We start from the raw sequence: 24,607 nt of genomic DNA on the forward strand, positions 1-24,607 counted from the left end.
AATAGGTATTGCCTGATTGTGCTCAAAGTACCAGTCATACTCTGGCAGCAGCATTCTGAACTAGCTGCAATCAGTTGTTGTTGTTGTTGTTGTTGTTGTTGTTGTTGTTGTTGTTGTTGTTGTTTTGCTTCTGCTTGATTGAAGCAGCCACAGCACCTATTTTTTCTTCTTTCTACAATTCATGAGACCTTTTATCTTATTTCCTTTCCTTTCACTATCCTTCAAATAAGTAAAATTCAAAGAAAGACACACAAAAAAGATACTTCTTCACTCCCTCCTCCAGGTGATTTTAAAACAAAATACAACCCCCCCCCCAAAAAAACTTCTCTCCTTCCCTTTCCCCTCATGGCTGACCATTTTGTGAGGGATTACTGCCTTCTTTCGATTTATCTCTGAAGCCAGAGCCGCTTTAGGACCCTGCGTCCTGCTGGGACTGGTGCTTCCTGTTTTACGGCTCCCGGAACACGTCAAAATCTTATGGCCATTAGAGCTCCCAACCACTGCCATTTTCTTACTGGTTGAACACAGGACCAATCTGCTACCTGCACACGCCCATTGGGTGACTGAGCATGGAGTCCACAGAACCCACTGTCTTCCAGTGCTGTAGACCCTCTGGAAATCTCACAAGGCGAAACGAAAGAGGAAGCACATTGAGGCGCCTAAAGCTGCTAAGCAGCAGCACAGATGTAATTAGATTAATGCAAGAGGGAAGCAAGGAGAGCTCATTTCCAAGAGGGCTGGTAGGATCTCAGCCTTCACTTTCCTTGTGGACCCCAGCAGACCAAGCTCTCCCTTGGGAGGAGCTCCAGACCATAACCATCCAGCTTTCACCCAAACCTTTCACTTCCCCTCCTCAGAGGAGGAGGATGAATTTGTAGGTTTTCAGGAGGCAGCTTATCCTCCTCCCTCACCACCCGCTAGATTGGAAGCTACCTTGCCGCAACGGCTTTCCCCAGTATCCACAAGAGTGTTCATTTAATCACCTGAAATTGCACCACAAATCAAGGAAGTTCTGATAGGGTCACTAGCAACTGATGTCAACCCAACCCCAACACCTCTACAAGGCACTGTAAGATTGATCTGTATTACTCCTTTGGTCCCAGGATCCTACAACAGGCCCTCCAATGCTAGCTCAAGTTGCACTTTGGACCCGCCCTAATTGGGTAAGCTCTGATGCATCACAATCTAGTGGCCCCATGATGCCAGTAGGTGATAGTACAATTGGCACTCCCCTGAAGTGTAGATCTATACAGCACCATTGGGTCACGGGAACCATTCACTAACATGGACTGCAACGTGCCTCTAATTTTCTTACATGTTCTACGCCCTGTTGGCAATCATTTAGGTTAAATATTTAAGGGGAAAGTGGGCATCTTTACTACTTGTGGATCTGATTACTATTTGAGCTTGGTGAGTCTGCAAAACTGATTGGGAACAGCCCACTTTCCCAAAGAGTCTTTGTTCCTGCCTTGTGATCATGGTGGAGTCAGTCTAGAGACCCCCATGATGCTGTAGAGATCTACACTTCAAGAAAGTACCAGTTGTACTTTCTCTAAATCTCCCCAATTCAATAGTAGCCCCACTAAGCCTACTAGGAAAAACAGTTGAGCAACCTATAACTTCAAGAAAGGGCAAAAAACAATTAGCATGATGCTAGATTTGTTGCTCATAGAAAGCTAAGGGGACTCATCTCCCACACTTCTCAAACGTGTGGCAGTTTTCAGTCACAGACTCCTGAGTTGTTGTTGGTCTGCAATGCCAATCATCTCCTGCCAGTCTGGCCAGTGATCAGGGATGATGGATCAGTAGTTCAACAACATCTGAGGACTCAAGGTTGAAGAAGGTTGGTGTAGGTGGTGTGCTACACTTTAGGTCAGGGGTCAGCAACCTTTTTCAGCCTTACGCTGGTCCACTGTCCTCAGACCATGTGGTGGGCCGAACTATATTTTTTTGGGGGGGGGGGGATGAATGAATTTCTATGCCCCACAAATAACCCAGAGATGCATTTTAAATAAAAGGACATATTCTACTCATGTAAAAACATGCTGATTCCCAGACCATCCATGGGCCAGATTGAGAAGGCGATTGGGCCCCATCCGGCCCACGGGCCTAAGGTTGCCTACCCCTGCTTTAGGTGGTCCACTATGAAAAAATCATATTGTACAAGGATTGCTACGAATGTTGCAACATAATATTGAGAGAAATGTCACTGCTAAAATTACTTTAATCAGTATATGTTGATCATACCCTGTAATCGGGATACCTTTATGGAAGGGGATTGGAAGCTGTGCAGACTTGCAAGGATTAATTGTAGAGGCTGGACGGTATTATGAAAAGCACTGGTGTAATAATACTTAGCTGTTTGTTGCTGTGATTTGTTGCTTACTCTTACAGCTTCACACATGTATTTCATTTAAAAGTCTAGGAACATTATTCTCTATAAACTGGGTGCCAGTTTAGATGAAAACCATCCCTCTTATGCCAAGTTATAGTCTCTGGGTTGATACTTCAACCAGGAGTAAATTTTAATGGTGCGTGATGCTTAAAATGCACACTGATGGCCTGAAAATATTGTAGCAGAAGATCGGGTTTCATACCAATAATTTTGTCATTTGTGTTTATAGTGGCATGTTGTTATTAAGGTGGACTCCGTATGTACAATAAGCATATGTAACCATTAAAGTTCATATTTCAGATAAATACAGTCAAGGAAATATGCTGCATACCTAATGGATTAATGGTGTATTGTTCTTTTCCCTGATGTTAACTTCCTTTTTAGGAGTATGACTCTGATTAAAATCTAATTGACCAAGTTCTTCTAATATCTGAATTCACTGTAAAGAGAACATTACTCTCACCATTACGTTACTGACTACCAATTGTGAAATCTACGTTAAGCAGCAATGATGCAAGTGAATCAGCTGAATTTATAGTCCTGGGCTGCTTGTTTATATGCTTGGGGGTTGCTCCAAATGGAATATTTTGGGTTTCTGTAGGTTCCCCCCCTTCTAATATATTCTCCTTAAAACTCATTACTTTTTTTTCATCTTAGTAAACTATTTGTTTCTTAAACCTGTGTGGTCTCAGCTTAATGTAAACACCCTTACACTTAGAACTTTAAATTTTACACTACCTAATGAGGATTGAGGAAAACCCGAGGAAGGTTATTTAAGCTGACTGATGAAAGTGTAGGTTTGTAGAAAATTCACTCCTTTTATCTGGTGGCAACAAGAACCTCAAATGGGGAAAAGGAGGGTACAGACAGAGAGGCACACTCTCTTGTCTACCTTTACTGGGAGGCACAGGATTCAGGTGTTTGAGACATGGCCCATCACAGTGGATAACGGCAGTAATCCCAATTTAGAACTCATCCCCATGCTCATAGCAAAACAGTTGCCTCAGAACTTAATGGAGCAACAGACATATATGATTGCTTGTGAGCATTGACTGAATCCATGTTTTTCTTGGCCATACTTCTAATTTGTGTATGACATTGCCAATTGGAGCAACGTGGGCAGGGAAGAATAGATGCTAATTGGTGATACATATCTCATGAAGAGAATGCTTGTAGTAGTCATTCTTCCTGCTTGAGGAGAGAGAAGGTTTACCTGCTTGTGAGAAGAGGAGGAAGTTGTTTTGCTTGCTTTTTATTAATTGCTTGCTATTAATGTTGTGACTTTAGTCATGCTGGCCACATGACCCAGAAGCTGTCTGCGGACAAACGCTGGCTCCCTCGGCCTATAGAGCAAGATGAGTGCGCAACCCCAGAGTCGGTCACAACTGGACCTAATGTTGTGACTTAGTTTTAAATTCTGAGTATAGAGGCTATGTCTTGGTGCAAATTAATAGATTTTAGCATTGAATTCTGAATTCAAACATTTAAATTAAGCTTTGTTACCCAGTTGGTCTATATGGCATAAACGCTACAACTTGTGATAGATTTCGGTTATCTGACTATGCACTATTCTTGTGAAGGATCTCTGGTTTATTCAATGCACAGAATAGATAATGTTAAGGAAATTGACTGAACATTTATAGCAAATGAGGTGGAAGTCTGTAAAATCCATGCATCACTTGATCATAATTTTCCAAGTACATAATGAGTGGCCTGAGGGGACGGCTGTGAGGAAAGGGACCGTGTTCTGATTGAGGCAATTGAACAGTACAACTGAGAATCTGAGTTACAACTCTACCTTTGGTGCATGATTGCTGTGTGATAATAGGGCAAGACATACAATCCAAACTTTTAACAGATGTCTTATAATTGCGCCTATTTTCATGGGGAGCCAACATTCGGCGTCTGTACTTTGTGCAGGTTGCCGCAATAACCGTAGCTGACATCCAGTAGAAATGTGCTGTTTCACTTTAAAATAATAACTTCCCTTTTTTACAGTGGGATGTGGTTATAACTTGTACCCATATTCTTAGATGCTCAAATAATATATCTATGAAAATCTTCCATAAAAATTGTCCCGTTCCCCCCAATTTAGTCCTAGAAGAGGTAAATCCTCTCCTTTGAGTACCAGGCAGCATGCCCAAGGTTTTATTGATTTCATTCAAGTTTCCCATAATTTCCCAGAAGGAGGACTTCTTCTAGATTTTAAGAGTGTATTTACAGAAAGCAGAGCAACTTTCTTCACCTGGGTTGGTGCTGCTTCCACATGATTTGGAATACAATCTTACGAATTGGATGCTGACTGGAAACAAGGGTTTTTGTAGATACCCTCAGAGGCTTGTTTATCTGTTTTTATTTTCCTTTCTAGCATTTCCTTTTCTTTGTAAGAGGCTGGGTTGAGGACACATGAAAAGGTGTGTTTTGAATAAGCCCTGAAAGTTGTTCCCCATGGGGCGTGTTGCTTCTCTTTCACTCCAGATGATGCAAGTAAAATTGCTTTCAGATTCCTTAAGTATATGCATTTAGAGCAACCTTGCCATCTTTGATGGTTATTGCAGAGAGCAGAGCAGAGCTCCTGAAGGAGATATTTTTATTTTTTTATTTTTTGCAACAAACAACCCACAATACTTAAGTATTGCTTGGAAGCATCAGCCATGGCAGCGTGTGTGTCCATCACCAATTTGCTCTTTGTCATTACTGAGTACCTACAGCAGAGGCAGCTAACTGATGGTCCTTTCAATCCACTGCATATGTGGTCACTGCATATGCCCCCTGTTTTTGTGGCCACCAAGCCCCCATTTGTCATTAAAATAAATATTATAAGAAGAATGCCATGATGTCAATGTTTCTGTGCACCTCAAACCCTTAATATTTTTTTTAAAAACAAAACAAAACCATAGGGTTGTTGTGCTTAGAGGAAAACATGGCGTGCCCCACACCAATGCATGCTACCCTGAACTCAGGTGCTCCACCAGATGACACCATCTCTCCTGTTCTGAAAGAAGTTCTGGAGTTGTGCTCCCTCACCTTTCTCTCCACTGATCTATGGTGTATGTCTGCTTATAAAGGATACATTTGTGTATGGATTTGTGGATTATGTGTTGTAATTCCTTAAGGAAAAGTCTAATACTTAGGAAGTAGACATGAATAATGAATAGCTTCTAAGGGGTTCACATGCTATAAAGAACAATGACTCATATTCAAATGCAGGAAGTAGTTTACTCTTATATATGAATGCATATATAAAAGAAGTCCCTCTCTCACACACACGTGTATACTGAAATCTTCACATAATTATAAATCAGATTTTAATTGGGCCAGATCTTCCAAGTCCATGGCACCTCTAAAAGTGTACAGTTTCATAGCTCAGCCACAAATTGTTGTCACACATTATGCTCCTGCATCGTAGTAAAGCTGACTCTGTACTTGGTGGGGAGATGGCAAACTGAAGAGTCAGATAAATGTATATTCATGTATTTGTTTATTCGTAGATGTTTTTACACCAATCTCCAGCTAAACTGCTTTTCAGCTAAAAAGGCTCCCAGAGAAGCTTAAAGATTAAAAAAAGCAAGTCAGTCTCTTCCCTCGGGCTACCAATCTAAAAACACAACACAAAAAGGGGGGAAAGGAATGGAGGAGGAGGAAGGAAAAAACAAACAACTCAGGCGCCAGTTCCTAACACACAGTTCTTATAGCAACCAGCTATGTGACAAATGAGGGAGAAGACCTGAAATTTCTCTTCTCTCAGAGGAGCGGATAGAATAGCCCTGCTTCCCTCCTTGCCCTCTGTTGCAGCCTGACGGAATGGCTGCTGCTAGATGACTATGTAATATAAGGAGTGGATACAGCCCTCTCAGGAAGAACAGCTGTGGGAAGGAAACCTAGGCTCTGGAAAAAGGAATAGTCATCAAAAAACTGGAATATTAAAGAGAAGGATTTGTACCATTTTTTTCATCTTTATGCACATGATGCAAGTAATGGATGTGATTGTCAAATATTTGTGTAATTAGTATGCTTTGTGAAAAAAATGTATATTCTAAGGTTGTGTTTGCTTCCCAGCAAATTTCTTCAATGGGTGTACCAAGTACATATCTGTCAACGTTTCCCTGTTTTAAAGGGAAATTCCCTTCTTCCGAATAGGATTCCTTGCAAGAAAAGGGAAAAGTTGACAGCTATGACCAAGTAGCTTGACCACTTGTTTGCAGAGGGTGTTTGCAGTACACAGGCACACCTTATAACAGACTCACAGATTTAAAAATGCATTATGCATATAAAATGAATGCACAAAGAATTAATCACTACAACATGAAGTCATTGTTTTTGAACTAGCCGTAAAATTGTGGATGGGGACTGTATTAGGGCTTGAAAAAGGAAACTGTGGCCCCAGCCTGTGCTTGGGGGGGGGGGGGAAGCCCTCTGTCTGACTTCTTCCTGTTCTAAAACAAACCTTTTGGCATTCTTCCCTTCACCCCCAAAATCAATAAGAATAAATGGACAGTTCTCCCCATGGAATGATGCAGGAAGTGGAGTCCCCAGGGATCTTTACTGTGCTTTATAATTTGTTCATGAGTTATCTAGAGTTAGGGATGAGCAGTCAGGTAGCAAAGTTTGCTGATGATATCAAATTGTTCTGGGTGGTTCAAAGAACATGGGATTATGAGGTGCTTCTCTCCACACTGAGCGAATGGGCAGTAAAATGGGAAATGCAATTCAGTATAAGCAAGTGTAAAGTGATGCAAATTAGGGCAAAATAATCCTAAAATATGATGCGGGTGGCACTGTGGTCTAAACCACAGAGCCTAGGGCTTGCCAATCAGAAGGTCGGCGGTTCAAATCCCCGCCATAGGGTGAGCTCTCATTGCTTGGTCCCAGCTCCTGCCAACCTAGCAGTTTGAAAGCATGTCAAGTACAAGTAGATAAATAGGTACCGCTCTGGCGGGAAGGTAAATGGTGTTTCCATGCGCAGCTCTGGTTCACCAGAAGTAGCTTAGTTATGCTGGCCACGTGACCAAGAAGCTGTCTGCAGACAAACGCTGGCTCCCTCGGCCAGTAAAGCGAGATGAGCGCCGCAACCCCAGAGTCATCTGTGACTGGATTTAATAGTCAGGGGTCCCTTTACCTTTTAATCCTAAAATATATTATGGAGCCGGAATATGTTCAGAAAAGGACAACTAAAAAGAACAAGGGGGTGGAGCAAGTGCCCTTTGAGGAAAGATTACAACATTTGGGGCTTTTAATTTAGGAAAAACCAAGTGAATAAGGTGGGGAGTCATTCTGTGGTATGGAGAAAGTGGATATGTTTTTCTCTCTCTTTCATAATACTAGAATTCAGGGCAGTTCAAAGAAGGTAAACATGGGAACATTCCAGGCAGAAAAAAGAAGGTACTTCTTCAGGCAGCACATGTAATAATGACCATCAACTTGGATGGCTATAAACGCGGACCACGGCTATCAATAGTGTCTAGTCACTGTAGCTATGGTCTAGCCGCTGTGGGAGGCATTATGCCTCTGACTACCAGTTCCTGGGAATCCCAAGCATGGAAGTGCTCTTGTTCTCAGGCCCTGCTTATGAGATTCCAATAGGTGCCTTGTTGGTCACTGTGAGAACAGGATGCTGGACTAGATGGGCCTTCCACCTGATCCAGCTGGGGGACTTTTCTTCATATCACAGCTGCATAGTTGATTCAGATTGAATAGTCTTGCACTACACGTGTATGGATGCTGCACGCAGAAGGCACTTAAAGTACAAGCAATGTACGTACTGGTAAAATTTTTATAATTAGGCTGCTTAAATTTTCACCACAGAATCTTCCAGAACTAGTGTGTCAATTCTGTTGCGCCAAAAAGGGGATGCCTCTGTCTTCCTTGTTCATTATGATAGTAATTTTGATTACATGTGTTCTTGCCTACAAGATGCGTGAAGTTTGAAGTTTGATGCTGAGTATTTATACCCATAGGGATGGAAGTTAAATGAAGTTTAAAAGGTGAAAACTAAAGACATGAATAGCTGGGTTGTGAATCACCTTTTTCCAGGATTGATGGCAAATCATCCAAAGAGTTGGAAGCTGTAGGTAGCAATAAGAAGTGATCTGTCTTTTCTTCTTGCTAGGCATGTACTCTAGTAAATCTTTCTAGAGAACCAGTCAGGCCTTATTTATCTTTGTTTTCACGTCACTTGAAAAGATACTGCAGGTTCAATATTTTGCAAATAAGGTCTATACGTAATGGCTTAAATAGAGTTAAGTTTGCTTAAATTCATTGAAATCAATGGGATTAAGCCTGCCTATCTGTTCATTGGATTGAGGCCAAATGTGCTTACCCTGGTACCTATTAATAAATACTGTGTTGACTACCTGAAAGGTTCTATGTAAATTAGTTTGACAGCATGGAAATTTATTTTTATCATAATTATATGTTGGTTCTGCATTCAACTGCATAGTCTCTAAAGGCTTCAGTAAAATAATTGTGTGAAGCTTACAAAATGTTTTACACCATGAAACACTCTATTTCCATTAAGATGGTCTAGAGATGGGTAGCCTCTACTTTATTTATGGCCACAGCTTGATAAATGGCTGAGGTTTTAGTTAGTATTCTCCATCTCTATCTGCATGAAAGCACAACACATTTCAGTTCACGAGATAGAAGAGAATGCTTTATCTCATGATGCCCTCTAATACCTCGATGTTATTTCATCTAGATTTATGTTCAGAGTAAAGCCTTATTGGAACTTGAGCACTTTTATCTTTCAATTTAAAATCAAGTGCATAATACATTGCTAACGGAGGGCAGGCAGACCATTTATTTCTCTTGTAGTTAAGATCCAGATAGAATTTTATTTTGTTTTCAGTTGCTGAAATCAGTGGGGGGAAAGGAAAGATGCTTAGAGTTTAAAATTCCGAAACCCTTGATAGTATATTGCTTCAAACTTATAAAAGACAGCCTTGTGGTTTTTTGTGGGGTTTTTTTGCTGTTGAACTTACCAGATATAAAAAAAACAGTTGCCCAAACCTTTAAATATAAACATTCATCATTAAAATACACAATAAACGAATAATTTAATGAGGGGACTTGGGTTGAGAGATCAAAGGAATGCCTGTGTAAATAAGTGTGTCTTCAAAAAGTGTTACCATAACATAATTTTACAAGTGTAAATGACTATGAAATCCCCCTACCATGCACCTTGCAATAGTGCAGTTTGGAAGTACAGGAACCTGCTTTGGGCAAAACAAATTCAGTCAAAACCATGATTGTGGCAGTGCTCCAATATTTCTGTAATTTTAGCAGCTGTTTGTCTTGGAAATTAATTACAATTAAAGTGTGGTTCTCCATAGACAAGAATTTGTTCCACAAATAATCATTTCTTCTAACATGATGACGTTTTGTGATTGATTTTAATAGTACCAGGCTGAATAGCAGCTTTGCCATCTAACTTCTGGAATTAACACTTTTGATAATTCATACAATTCATAATTCATATAGCATTTAGTATTCATTGCAAAAGGGTGGGGTTTTTTTGTCCTTACCAAAACCAAATCAGTTGCCTGCCTCTCTGGTCACCTTCTGTCAAGGTGTTCTTTGCTTATATCCAAGCTGGATATTGGGGTGATATAAACCATGCATTATGGGATACATAGTGCTCCTGATGTACAGTATTAGGATGAGTGAGTCATTTAAAGCACAACATGCATAGGAAGGAAAGGACCTCCTCTCTCCCTCACCATTTATTCTTGCTTGGGCTCAAAATAACACCCACTGGGAGAAAAATGTCTGGGGAAATAGATCCCCACACAGGAGACACAAAGCAAAGAAGGGACAAGAGTAGAGAAGGTTCAAGGGCAAGAGGAAAAGGGACTACAAGGACTATGCTAGCTTTTCCTTTTGTAGCTCTACCACAGGAATCCTCTGTTTCATCCAAGTCCATAGCCCAGGAGCCCTAGACAGGCAACCTGCCCCTGGGTGAGGTCAGTCCCACCCACCAAGATATGAGACATCAACTTTCCATCAGCCCTGGGCTTCATACCCAGCTAGGGTGCCAGGACACATACAATAGGTTGGGCTTTCCAGATATGGACAGCAATAGGGAGGAAGCATGGAGCAGCCTACCTGCTGGTGTGTGTGGGATTGATTCACCTGGGAGCTTTCATTGACATACTGACTTTGCAGCTGATTTGGAGGATCCATCCACAACCTCCCTAATAATTTTTTTTTGGGGGGTAGGCAGAACCACCTTCACATAGGGTCCTCACCTAGTCTGTGTATATGTGAGGAGAGGAGATGGCTGGAGCCTGGAGCAGGAACTCCTAAACTGCTCAATGACTGTTTAAAGAAGATAGTCCTATCTACATCATTTTTGGCAGACTTTTTGTTTGGCTTGCATCCACCTTAATGCCAGGAGTATGACAGCAAACACCCTGGAAGGGTGGAGTATTTGGCTAAGGAACTGAGGAGTGAACCTAGTGTCCCAGGCCAGGTTGAGCAGCTCCAAGTTTGACATGGGGTAGCTGTTTGGGGAGCCTTTGGTGGAGACCAAGGTCAAGAAGAAGGCCCTCCCAATGGCTAAGAAGGGTGAGATGAGGCATCCTAAGGGCTTGAGGAAGAGCATGTCTATGTGCACCATACTGAGGTGCCTTACAGAGTATAGGCTTACAAGGCACTGGAGAAGTCACCCCGAGTGAGCATCACCACCCACTCTCTTTGGCATTCAGCTGCTTATGTGGCCCTTAGGGAAAGCTGCATATTCCTAGATATGTGCAAGGCTCCAATGTGGGCATCAGTCTGCACTATAAAATCAGTGTTTCTGCCTAAGTGAATGCACACTTCGGCAGAAAGGTGAAGTTCCTGAGTTAAGACATCTCTCATTCTCAGGATTGTTTCCCTGAGTTGGCACTGCTCACCTACATCCTGAAGGTACATAATGTTATTTGGGATTCCCTGTCAGTTAGAAAACAGAAATTCTTGCAGTAAATTTTGATTCCGGAGGGCATTCCTCCCTGCCCTGGGTCCCAGGGACTTTGGGATGGGATAGTTCCTTACAGCTTCTGCTGCTGCACATGTAGAAGAGGTCATTTGAGCATCTTGTAGTTTCTGTTCCAATTCCTAACCCCACTTTGGCCATCCTTTCTTGGTCTCAGCTCCCAAACTGGGGGATGGTCCTCCCCCCCCCCCCCAAATGAGGCTGTTCTAGCCAAAGTAGGTGCCCAGGAGGTGCTTTCTCACCCACGCCCAAATTGTGTGTGTCCTGTTCTGTCTCTAGGTAGTGTTTTGACAGTGCCTTCATCTCCAGGGGGGCAGCATCGCAAAAGTGCTTCATGTTCTCTGCCACCCCTTGAGAACAGCAATTCACAGTGAGAATTCCCATTTTCTCCATTTGAACTTTGAAGGGATTATGTTTTGCAGTCAGTTGGCACAAACTTTTCTTCTTCTTCCTCCTCCTCCTCCTCCTCCTCCTCCTCTTCTTCTTCTTCTTCTTCTTCTTCTTCTTCTTCTTCACCACCCCACCCATCTGACTGTGTTTCCCTAGCCACTCTGGGTGGCTTACAGTACATATAAAAACATTGTAGAGTAGTACACATGTTCTACTACTCTAGCATCTCGTCATCCCCTTAGGCACTTCTGATACTTTCAGATATGCCTAAGGTAACATTTTGAGAAGGTTTATTGGATGATAATCATAACTGAATCTGTTACGAGCATAATTAATAGTCTCAACTTCTAGAGCTGTCAGTCAGACACTTTCTTCAGCAGCACAAAACTCACACTCATGACCAGGCATAAGCAAACATTTTACCTGCATGATGTATTTAACCTCCAGCCCAGGAAACACGAGATGTTTTTCTTTTGAACAGGCATCTTGTGAAATGAGCTCCAGACTAGTCTCCTGTTTTCATTACAGCATGTGGTTTATTAAGGCTACTGCACTGTACTTTCTGTCTGGTTTTCTGTTTTGCAAAATTGCGCTTCACACAGATAGAGTTTTACCTTATACAACAGTTCTAGCTTAGGCATTGCAGCAGCAATATGTTTTTGGATTGTACTGACTTCTGTGAAATACTAGCTTTGGTCATACAATTTTGGGTTGTTCTCAGAAGTTTTGCATGATTCAAAGTAAACAGCAGCCTAATCTATGCACTTCATGACTAGTCTGCATTTTTTTGTTGCCCATTCTCATAAATACCTTTTCTCCCTACACAACTGTAGCCATTGTCCCTTTCCTGTACTTTTATAAGTAAAACCAATTCCACAAGAAGCTAATATTGTGATGCTCTACCACGTAGTCACTGATAGTTGTAGACTGTTTTTATATCCTTGTTCACCCACACTGTATAAGTGGTGGTGTTGTTGTTGTTGTAAAAGAAGTGTGTGTCTTCCTGTGAAAGAGAAGAATTATTGATAATTCCTAAATCTGAAACCTGAATCTGTGCAAATCAGAAATAAATATATTGTAGTGCCCCATCTCTAGAATACTCTACCCAACAAGGCATCTGGTTCCAACTCCTGTGTCGTTTTGGTGTAAGAAAAGGGCCTTTTAAAAAAAAATCCAAGGCCTTCTAAATATTGCTTGACTTCGTTTTGACTCTGTTTATGTTGTGTTTTTATACTGTTTTAATATATTTTAATTTGTTGCCGAAATGTTGGGGTGTGCTTGTTGTATTGCTCTGAATTATTTATGAGCACCGTGAGAGTGGTAAAATTGAGTATATTGGGCTATGAATACATAAATAAATATAAAATATTGGCTAAGGATAGAAGTGACGAACCAATTCGCTTGCTACCACCTCTTTTATTTCCCTAGTTCCTCAATCTGCTATGGATAGTACCCAACCCCTTTCCATTTCTGGCAAGTGTCTGTCCACTATTTTCCTTCCAGATTAAAAATCCTTTCTCTTCCTAGAAGTGACTGACTCCCATTTACTTGCCAATGCAAGCTCTTGCATCTCATGCTGGTTTGTACTTTCTGTTTTATCGAGCAATGTGTTGGTCCTGAACATTTAGCTGCAAGCAAAGATAGAAGGCATAGATATGAGAGACAGGTAAAGTGGAGTTGTGCTGATGCTGTCTGTTGCCTGACCATCATTTCATAGCAAGCACGTGACACTGAGAAACTTTAGAAGAGGTTGGCAGCAATTCACAGTCCTTCACAATATCTTTTTCATTCTGAATATCTAATCTAACCTTTTTGTAAAACTTAATAGCTCTGTTAGAAAAACATATAACCACAGATCTAGCACAACAAAGGAAAGAAAACACTCATATATTTTAGCTGTTTTTATTTTTATGCACAATCATCAGGTAAACACAAGAGGTTTAATTTTGTGTCATTTACCGTATTTTTCGCTCTATAGGACGCACTTTTCCCCCTCCAAAAATTAAGGGGAAATGTGTGTGCGTCCTATGGAGCGAATGCAGGCTCCTTGGCTTCAGCGCAAAGCCTCCGAAATGCAGAGGAAGTGCTCCCTCCGCGCTCCGGAGGCTTCGCGTTGCTTTCACTGAAGCCTGGAGAGCGAGAGGGGTTGGTGCGCACCAACCCCTCTCACTCTCCAGGCTTCAGGGATAGCCGCCTGAAGCCTTTGGAGTTCAGCGCGAGTTCCCGCTGTGCTCCGGAGGCTTCAGGTTCCTTTCGCTGAAGCTGGGAGAGCAAGACTCTCCTGGCTTCAGCAGATAAGGAGAGCTGCACAGTGCTTCTTCAGCCAAGCAGGAGGAGAAATGGAAGGGGCTCCGTTTCTCCTGCCACTTCACTGAAGGGACGCTGAGCAGAGAGGGGGAGAATTTTATTTCTTGTTCTCCCCCTCTAAAACAAGGTGCATCCTATGGTCGGGTGCGTTCTATGGAGCGAAAAATACAGTAATTGTCCAAATAGAATTGAGGTTGTGTGCTTCCTGTGGTGGCAAATGCAGTAAAAGGGTATGGCTGTTTCATGAAATACTGTCCAACTTCTGTTGAAACTGATTTGCTTATTTTCATAAGAACACTTGACCTGCTACTGAATTCATGATATTCCCTTTCATGGTTCAACATTTAATAAATCTTATCCAGTGAAAGTGTTTATTTTTAATGTTATACTATTCTAGAAATGATTCTCTGTGTCCAGGGACAGGTTTTCTTCCTAATGCAGATGTCCTAAAACACATCCTGTGCGTCAGTGTCATTATACATTAACTAATTAAGGCAAACGTGAGCTATCATCTAATGAGGCAGGATGGGGGACTGAAGATGGTGAATTTTCCAGAAATGTTCATGTCTCACTGCATGGTTGCATCTACTTTTACTTACTTTTGACATAGCTGCTTCACATGTTGCAATTACAGCCAGAAAAAACAGCATTGTTTAATTTAATCAAAAGTGCAGAAAGATGAATGGATGGCATGAATAATTTACAATCTTTGCATAATACTGCAGTGCAGAGAACTGGAAGGATTGATGGCCAAAGCAGTTAACAAATTTTAGAAGCCTCCATTAGCTTTTCATTGTCATATGTTTGTGGCACTGGATACAATAAGGTTTGCAAGAGATCTCAGTCTAAGGAACTAATTACTTGTGCCGATTGCCATACTGATGAATAGACTCTCATTGTATCATTCCCCTGAAAATGACGAGCAGTTTGTGATTCACGACTCTATCCTACTTGATATTTGATAGTAATTTTAACAGATAAATGAAGGAAGGCAGAATGATGAAGTGGCTATCCATGCTCCATGACTATCAAATGCATACACATAGCCAGCTGCGTTCTGCCTTTTTTTGCAATCGCTAATGGAGAATTTTAAGTTATTAATCACGCTTTGAGCAAATGTAGCTTTTTCTTATGCATATAACTGTGCTTTTATAAATTCTGCAGGAAATAAGCTCCTCAATTCTGTGTATGTTTAAAAATAGTAAAAATGCAATGCAGAGCATTCAGTTAAGATGCATTCAAATAAGACCTGAATTGAATTTATTAATGAAAATTCACATTTTGCATGTATTATTTTTTGTACAATGCGTTATTATCGAATGTGGACTTTAAAAAGAATTAATGACTCTAACTGTGTAGTAGGCTTGTAGCTCTTCTTTTAGATAGCTAGATTCACTCTAACAAAAAATATTTTCTCTTTCTGGAGTCTAAATAATTAAAGAAGAGGAATACAGATATTGTGTGTCCAATCATTTGTAATCTATAAATTAATCAGACCTATTAATTTGTCAGGGTTGTCAGATATACAATGATTATTAGCTCATGAAAAGAAATGAAATTATAGTTTGTAGTGTTGGTTTGCCATTCTTGGAGGAGCCATTCTTGAAGGAGCCATTCTTTTATAAATAAAATTCTAATTTTGTAATTGGAGCATGCAGATGTTGGCTGTAGATCTCTAGTGTTATTCCTGTAGGCTTTATTACTTTACATATAATACAATGCATTTGCATATATAGGTATGAACATGCACCTGAATTTGCTGTTTTTGCAGTTTTTAATGGTTAATATACAGTTTTACAGCACACTCGCTCATGATCACATAACAAGATAGGAACTGGCATTTATATATAGCCATATTAAAACGATCTATGTATATTTGAATAATACAGTGTGGAAAATAACAAGTGTGATAGAACCTTTTTCTAAATGTAAATTTTAAAAAGTATACCTTCGATATTGTGCACCATAACATGCTGTTCTTAATTAAATGGAAACATGCAGCTACATAAAACAGAAATCCAATCAGATTTGTTTGAAAATAGATTGCTGTTTTACTCTCCTGGAATGGTTTATTTAAAAACAGGAAATGGAAACGAAATGTATTTTCTTGTGTTGTTCTAAGCCTCAGGGGCTAAAAGTAATGAATATTTTAAGAGATTATTTTAATTAAATTCCTGCACATCTAAACAGAGTAATATTTTATTATCACATGCATAATCATGTAACAGAAGTATTCATTAAAGTTAACACTTTCTTGACCAAGAATTTGTGGTATGATTTACTGACCTTGTGCAAAAAGGCACAAATTAGGAAGAAAAATGAAGGGGGACAGACTTTGATTAATATAGGTAATGCTATACCATATTTATAATAGCCTGTTCCCTATTCTGGTTTATAAATGCAGTCACTGAGAAAGGTGCCCTGCTGAGGCTGAAATGAGGCTGAAATCGGAGCACATGCCACTAGAGTGTTGGGAAACTGATCACACTGTCAGCAATTCATTTCAAAATGATGTATTTAGTGCTCATTTCACCTTCCAAGGGGGGGGGGAAGGGAAAGGAGTTCCTCAGACTGGAAGGTGATATTGTTATTTTCAAGGACATACCTAAGTTTTAAGATCGCAGAAAAGGGCTTAGGGTGCTTTTTTGAAAAAGAAAAAGAGCAAACAAGGAAAGCTTTATGCAGAAATTCAGTGCTACCATGCTGTTTGATAATTGCTAACATATGTGGTTCCTCTGTTTCATTGTAGTCGTCCTCGTGAGTTCTGGCGCCTTGACTACTGGGAAGATGACTTGCGGCGCCGGCGACGATTTGTGCGTAACCCCCTTGGATCGACACATCCTGAAGCGACGTTAAAAACAGCCATAGACCATGGTCAGTGTAAAATCTGCTTCTTGACAATAGCAGCAGGTACAGTGCATGGCAAAGGAGCTTCAAGCTCCAGTCATCTGAGAGGAGGTGAAACACTCTCACATTCAGAGGTCCCTTAAGTTTCTTTCCCTGACCTGTGCATTTCAAGACCTAATTATATCTTAATGGCATCTCCCTGTACAAATCCTTTGCATAGGAGGCTGAACTTAGCAGTGATTTGAGACAAAGGTAGAAGATTCCTTTATTCCCTTCGTATGGTTTTGTGACAAATTACCTTACATGAACTGTAGCAGTATGAGCAAGGCATATTTTCCCTTTGAAAAAATCCCCACTGATTATTTCAATTAATGTCAGCAGAATATGAAGACTGTGTACAGAGCTTACTATATTTTCAGGAACCCTGTTTAATTCTCCTACATGTTAGCTCATTTTGTCTTAATTGAAGTAATGCAAACCAGAGAACATGTATTCTCCAAATCAGAAATACATTAGAAGAAGATATACTATGTTTAAAGGTAGTTATTTATCTGTAATTATTTTAAAACTCAGTATTACCATGTGTTATGCTTTCCTATAAAAATGAGCCAAATCAAACAAATTATACTGAAAATTAGTTTAAAACTGAGATTTAATATTTCTTATTACAAATACTTTGGAAGTGAATATTGGCGCAGGGGGCAAGTTATCAAACTCTCATTGAATAGTTATTTCCCATTTTCCAATTTAACTCACATTTTCTATTTATTTTTTTTAGTGGTAATTTCTATTTGAAATTATGTTAGTGTTGTATGGGTGTCTGGGAGGGCAACATAATTTGGAAAGTTTGTTCTGGGCCCAAGCATCTTAACCTCTTGCACTAATGTCTTCAAATATGTCAGCAACTATAATGCCAAATATGACGTAAGTCCTTTGAAATAAATGACCAAACAGGGAAGAGTCAATAATGTGATCTAATCACAATGGTCTTAGATCCTCTCATCTTCTGCTAAAGAAGAAAGGGAGAAATGAGATGTTGAATTAATTAGGCTTCTTCTGCTTTGAAACTGCTTGTATATTTTGTTCTACTGTACACTAAAGGCTTCAAGAGTGCAAATTGTCTTTGTTTCTATATACTTAGCTTTAGTAAAGCTTGATACTTTAGTAAAGCTGATACGCCTTCTCATATTTGCAATAATTAACTGCCAACATTTAATTTCAACTTTTCTAATGTGGCTCAGTTGCACACTTTATGAAATACTTTAACCATTCATATTAAAGAACAATTAATATTTTAGTCATTTTTAAATATTCATTTGTCTCCTTATTGTTAAAAGCAATGCAGTGTGCAATATTATAGTAGTAATAATCCAACTGGATAATACTTCTGAAGAATGCACAAATTGTTTTTCAGACAGTCTTAAAAACTAAAATTTCACTACTGTTTGTCATAGTCACATGTGACAAACACTCTTACATTGCATACATTGGGAATGTGCTAAGTTCTGTAGAATGGTACAGGTGACAAAAATAATGTACTGTACAATCTGTCATTTCTCACTGTAGTTATTGTAGAAAATGGTCAACCATATGCACCAGTTTTAATACAGTCCAATAAGTGAATTGCTTCAAAGGGAGTTGAGTAAGTAGAATAAGTACCAGCCCTGTGATAGGTCTTCTGATCTCAGTTGCCATCATCAAGATTAAACATAGCTTTTTGAATCAGAGAAAGTAAAGAACACTATTAAGGCAACTATTTCTTTATTTGGACCTGTCTAATTCTGGGGGCTCAGTGTAAGTAGCAAAAAGCAAATATTTTAAAAAATAAAATAAAATAAAATGAAGCAGCTGAGATCTAACAAACTGCTTAAGTGAGTTCAAGGCTTGTGTGCACTTAATAAGGTAAAGGTAAAGGGACCCCTGACCATTAGGTCCAGTTGTGGCCGACTCTGGGGCTGCGGCGCTCATGTCGCTTTATTGGCCGAGGGAACTGGCATAGAGCTTCTGGGTCATGTGGCCAGCATGACTAAGCCGCTTCTGGCGAACCAGAGCAGCACACGGAAACGCCGTTTACATTCCCGCTGAAGCAGATCCTATTTATCTAGTTGCACTTTGACGTGCTTTCGAACTGCTAGGTTGACAGGAGCAGGGACTGAGCAACGGCAGCTCACCCCGTTGCGGGGATTCAAACCGCTGACCTTCTGATCGGCAAGCCCTAGGCTCTGTGGTTTAACCCACAGCGCCACCAATTTCCTTGTGTGCACTTAGTAGGAAACCCTAATTTCCTTTATAACAGTAGATGTCAATTCTTTTGAGATTCAAATGAACCATAAACACAAGGAACTGTAGATGGTGGCTTGAAAGTCTAAATAATAAGGTTGCCCCATAGTTAAAGAAAGCTTAGTTCTTTCATTATGAGTTATAGTTGATAATATTGATTGGATTATTGATTACATTTGCCTATGAGTAAAACATTGGGTGGGTTCTAATGTGGCTTGTGCACTGGGACATCTCCTTCCCCTACTCCCAAATCTGTTCTGTAGGGTTAGGGGGACTGTGGAGCAAATTTAGAGGGGCATGTGGGTTCTGGAGGGCAGAGGAGAGAAACTAGAAATTCCATTGTACTAGTGGATTTCTGTTGTACAACTCGGCAGTCATTAGTTAGTTGCCAATTAGTTACTGAAGCGTGAAGGATACTTTGTTTTGATGATACATGAGTATCTCATAGCTAGCATTGGAACATGTCTTCTTTAATATAGTTGCTGATCTGCAGTATTTATAAGAATTTGCATTCAAAATAATGGGTTTTTAATTTGAAAAAATTCTTTCTGATTCTTAGAGTTGCATGAAAGTTTTAAAAACTGTGAATTAACCAATTAAACATTGTGACTTTACTAAATAGAGATTCCCAGGGTACACAGAATTTTAACCCAGGCAGCATAAACTTGTGCAAAATGAAAACGTCTCAGAGCAGGTTCACAAAATTCTTTTTTCATACAGTCCCTCCATCTACGTGGAGAAAAGTATCATGGGAACTAGCTGTATGTGGATATGTGTTAGAGATATTTCTGTGATTGTGGAGCAGGGTTCTCCATTGTAGCAAGACATACTTGAATATAGTTTGTGTAGCAAAAAAAAAAAGTGGAAGGAATGACCATTTGAAATGGAAGTTATGCACCTTGCAAAGTGCATTCAGGCTAGTGTCTCAGCAGACGTCTATAGCAGGCATGCCCAAACTTTTTTCAAAGAGGGCCAGATTTGATGATCTGAACAACATGTGTTGTTGACCAAAGTTGTTGAGCTTTTTAGCTTTTTTTAAGGATTTTACCCCAGGACATATACTGCCACTGAATTTAATTGACCGGCGGGCCAGATTAGGCCCCCGAAAGGGACTTTGGATATGCCTGGCCTTTAGGAAGGGAGTTAGGGAGTTTCATGAAAGTGAAACAGTTAACTGAGGATGCTTTTCTACACTGCCTCTGATGTTGGAACTTAGTGCATGGAGGACCTTTACAAGAGGGACCACAGTGGAGTATATGGTAATGTATAATTGCAATTAAAATGGCACTTTGATAATAAATGAGTATGACATCTTATAAGATATGATCTGAACTACAATTCTGGTGACCTTCCTTTCGAATCTATGTTCCTGCATTTAGGATGTCACCAACATTCCTGGTGGACTTCTGTTCTTCTGTCCTGTGGTTTCTTTTTAATAATTAATTACAGAGCATTCTATTTCAATTATATACACTCCATTCCAAAATCCATTTATCTCAAAGCAACTGGATTCATACCCATTTTGTTCAAGGGGGAACAGCTTTGGTTTAATTCCAAGTATTTGGGATGTGGATCAGGCTGATAGTCTTTCCAGTGGGGAATGTTTTCTTTTGTTAGACTGTCGAATGATTCCTTTTACTTACAAATTCTGCTTACTTTAGTTTACCTTGTAAACTGCTTTACTTATAAATCCAGAATAAAAATAAACAAGTCTATTATTAATATCTCACAATTAGCATAGTTCATACTAAAACTGGTGTTCTGCATTGTGGCAGAATTCACACTATACAGATTAAATATTGAAACAAAATAAGATGTAATTGTAATCCTGTTTCCATTTAAATAGTGGGTTTTACAATGGATTTCAAATGGGAAAAGGGCTGTTCCCATAGCTCCTACCCAAGAGGATGCAGTCTGTTAAAGTTTACAATTGGAAGAAGTGGAAAAGATTCAAAAACAATCAGAAACCAAGACATAGTAATGCCTAGAGAGCAAAAATCAGCTCTGTTGCAGCCTCATTTATGTATTTCAGTAGCCATCTCTTCAAGGGATTGATTTGATTTGAAGGAGAGCCTCTGGTGCAGAGGTGGCAGAGTAAATACCTGAAGACTAATGTTCTCTGTTCAGACAATCAATATCAACCCCATGACTGTACTCCAGGCTACCTTCTAGTTTAAAACATTTTTTTAAAAAATTCTGACAATTTAATTGCCCTTCCCAAGCACACATTAAATTGCTTGGGAAAAAGGACTGTAGGATATTTTTCAAAGGCCAGGTTGCCAGGATGGGGGAGGACATCCAAAATGGTTATTTGTAAATGTCGATCTGGAAAAGCAACTGCTCAAACTTTATTTTTGCATTTTGTAACTCAGTGAAACTAGTCTTTGGAAGAATCTGTTTTAAACTTGGTGTGCCTTGTAGAAATCAGCACCGTTCACTGAAAAAAAGGAGAGAATTGTCTGTAACATTCCACAACCTTAACCCTTTTGAAAACTCTTAACAGATTAGTTCTTGATAAAAAGGCGTACAGTTCAGGTGGAAGAATAGGATTTTCTGTAATATTCAAAAAAACAACAACAGTGAAATTGCAAGATTTGTTAAAATTGAGCTACTCGGTGAAACTTGACAACAAAACTGCAGTAAATTGTACTGGCCACTTCCTTCCCTTCCCTTTAACATTTAGGGTTCCTGTTTGTTTTCAGGGTGATATAAGTCTTGTTGCATGAAATATAAAAATAGCCTTGTGACTATCTCATTTCCCTTCTGATACATGTGTTCATGTGTGTATTGAGACAAAAGCTAATGGTTAGTGTTATACAAGAGCTGAACCAGAGCCTTGTTCCTCATGGGTTCTAAACAGTTTCATCTTGTTCCATACATACTTACCTCAGGGGTGGGGAACCATATCAGATCGGCAGACCAATTAATATTTCCTCCATCCATCTCAGGTCGAGTTTAACAGGTAGGTGGAGCTGACCCGATATAACAGTGACATAGGTAGATTCATAAACAGAAGAACTCAAGACTACAATACTTTATTGTAGGCCCCAAGTGTATTTACTAATAACAAGCTCAACTCAATTCTCTGAATGCTGCAACTTATGTAGCCAAAATGGACCCACCTGTGCACAAGAGGGAGGCATCAGCAGGCTCAAAAGATGTGCAGAAAGACAAAAAAATGTTTTGGAGCTGGGGAAACCCCAATGACAGCTCAATAAGGATTGAGCAGTGGACACAGAATTGGCAGGAGTGGGTGACAGGAGCAGGTCAGCAATAACTCACCCAGCTTCAGTGAAGTTAACTCTTTATTCAAAGAAACAAAACAGCTCAGGCCTAGTGAGTACAGCAGTTCTTCCCAATAGATATTTCTTCACTGAGGCAGTTGCAAGGTCCATGCCTTCCCACAGCTCCCTAAGTCTCCTCCTTCCCCAGGTCCTTCCCATGCAATCTGAGACTCTGACACCTTTGTTTGCTTTTGCTCCACCCTCTTCATACCTCTACTGGTTCTGGGAGACCAGCAGGGAGGGGAACTGGTTGCAGGAGGGGGAGACTTCCTGGCTTCTTCAGCAGCCTGCCTCATCTCTGCCTCTTGGGTCCCATCCTCTCCAACCTCTGTTTTTACCACAGCCTCTTCCACTAAACTCTGTTACCTCATTTGCTTCTGACACCCTCCTCCTCCTCCCAGTTTGCTCCCTCTTCTCCCTCTGACTACTCATCATCATCCCACCTCCAATCCCCTGGCTCTGAGCCCTCCTTTCTTAAGGGTTCTCCAGCTGGTGCCTCCCACCAGTCCTCTGCATCCAGCCAGTCCATGACAAGAATCCTGATTATATTGGGGGAGAAACTCAGAAAACCATGTGAGCCTTTGAAGCAGAACTCCAACCCTTTTACATTATCTAAAGCATTTCCATTCCATTTCCCCTTCTACCTACTTTTCAGGGTTTTCATCACCCTTTTCAACACTCAGTCTTTGGGCATGAATATGTTAAGTCTTCATTTGGGAGGATTGTTCCCTTTATTATTATTATTTTTTTAAAAAAAATATTTACTTCTGCAAACTTCAGGGTTATTCTGCATCTGCTGATACCATCATCTTTTGCTTGGGTGACATTTTGGCTCTATAAAAATGCTTGTTCAAAGACTTGAACTTGGTATTAGACAAGTGGGGCCCCTACAATAAACTGTTTCAACATATTCCAACATGTTTCCTGTGCTTGCGAGTTCTGATAAAAATAAGAGTTGGCTCACAGATGAAAACATTTAAAAATGTTTTAAAATGCAACTCCTTTGCAAGTAAGCCGACGGATTGTGTCCCTTTGCTATGCGATAAGTGCTTCATTGGGTCTGGAAGCAGGAATGAGCAGACTATTTCAGTAGCCTCACTTCTGATTTTATATGAGCAACTCTTTCTTCCATCCCTAGGGGACATTTCAAAACAGCTTGGGTTCCCCTGCAAACAATGGCTTTTTCTACATATCAATCTAGGTGTCTCTGATCTTCAAATCCAGCCATTCTATTCTATTCTCCCCTTCCACCTGTTTGTCACTGTTTTTCACTTGGCCATGACACATTGTTATGGGGCGAGGTTGTTTGTTCTCCCCCGTATATATTTTCCCCTACCTTTTTTGTTTGTGTATTTTGCAAATGTCAGGATTATAACACTGTCTGCTGGTACCTCATGTGTGTTGTACTTTGGGCTACATAAACATGAGTGCCGGAAGACTCAAATTGGTATTGGTATATAAATGATGAAGACTGATGGAGAAAGAAAATAGAGATTGATAAGGAATAATCAGAACAGAAAATGAGTTGCAGAAAAGATGAACCTGTTGGCGGGTGAGGAAGGATTTTGCTGATGTAGTAGTTTTTGCGGAAGGTTTGAAAGAACAGCAGGAAGAAGCTTAATGAAAATAAGCACGTCTTATTTATTTATTTTTCAGTATTTATACTTTTCAGTATTTATATAATTTTCAAATGCTTTAGAAAACTATTTAAACAAAACATATAATACAATAACTAAGACCAATTCTTTTGTAAAAAAAAATCAAGAGGAAAAATTGAATTTATAGGCAACTCCTGATTTGTACAGGGGTTCTGTTCCAGGACATTGCATGCTTTCATGAAATAATGTGCAATAGAAACACCCCATTCTACCTCTGCCCTGCCCCACCCTTTAATGGCGTCTTTTATTATGTTACTGGTATTCTGATATTTTTTGGTTCGGCACTGTGCGTGTGTGTGAAATCGCACACATATCGGTTCGCACCTAAAATGGAGGTTGCCTGTATTTCAAGTCAGCGATAAAAAGGAATATCATCCTAGCAGTGCTTGCTGTAAACTCTGATCAGCTGGTTGGGTCTTATAGCAAGCCCATTTGGGGCAGGTATCAGCTATACTGCAGAGTTGCTTTTTGA

General features: G+C 40.1%; 1 protein-coding gene across 4 annotated transcripts in view; it reads left to right on the forward strand.

The window, feature by feature from the left end:
* LRBA (LPS responsive beige-like anchor protein) overlaps positions 1-24,607 on the forward strand; it is a 356,696-nt gene that overhangs the window by 170,638 nt on the left and 161,451 nt on the right. For all 4 annotated transcript variants that reach the window (XM_083755165.1, XM_083755167.1, XM_083755166.1 and 1 more), the window contains exon 38: positions 16,816-16,940. In XM_083755165.1, coding sequence (XP_083611291.1) covers positions 16,816-16,940 — 125 coding nt within the window. The remainder of the gene's footprint in view (positions 1-16,815; positions 16,941-24,607) is intronic.

The sequence above is a fragment of the Podarcis gaigeae genome (genome assembly GCF_964106915.1).
Source record: "Podarcis gaigeae genome assembly, chromosome: 9".
Taxonomy (NCBI): domain Eukaryota; kingdom Metazoa; phylum Chordata; class Lepidosauria; order Squamata; family Lacertidae; genus Podarcis; species Podarcis gaigeae.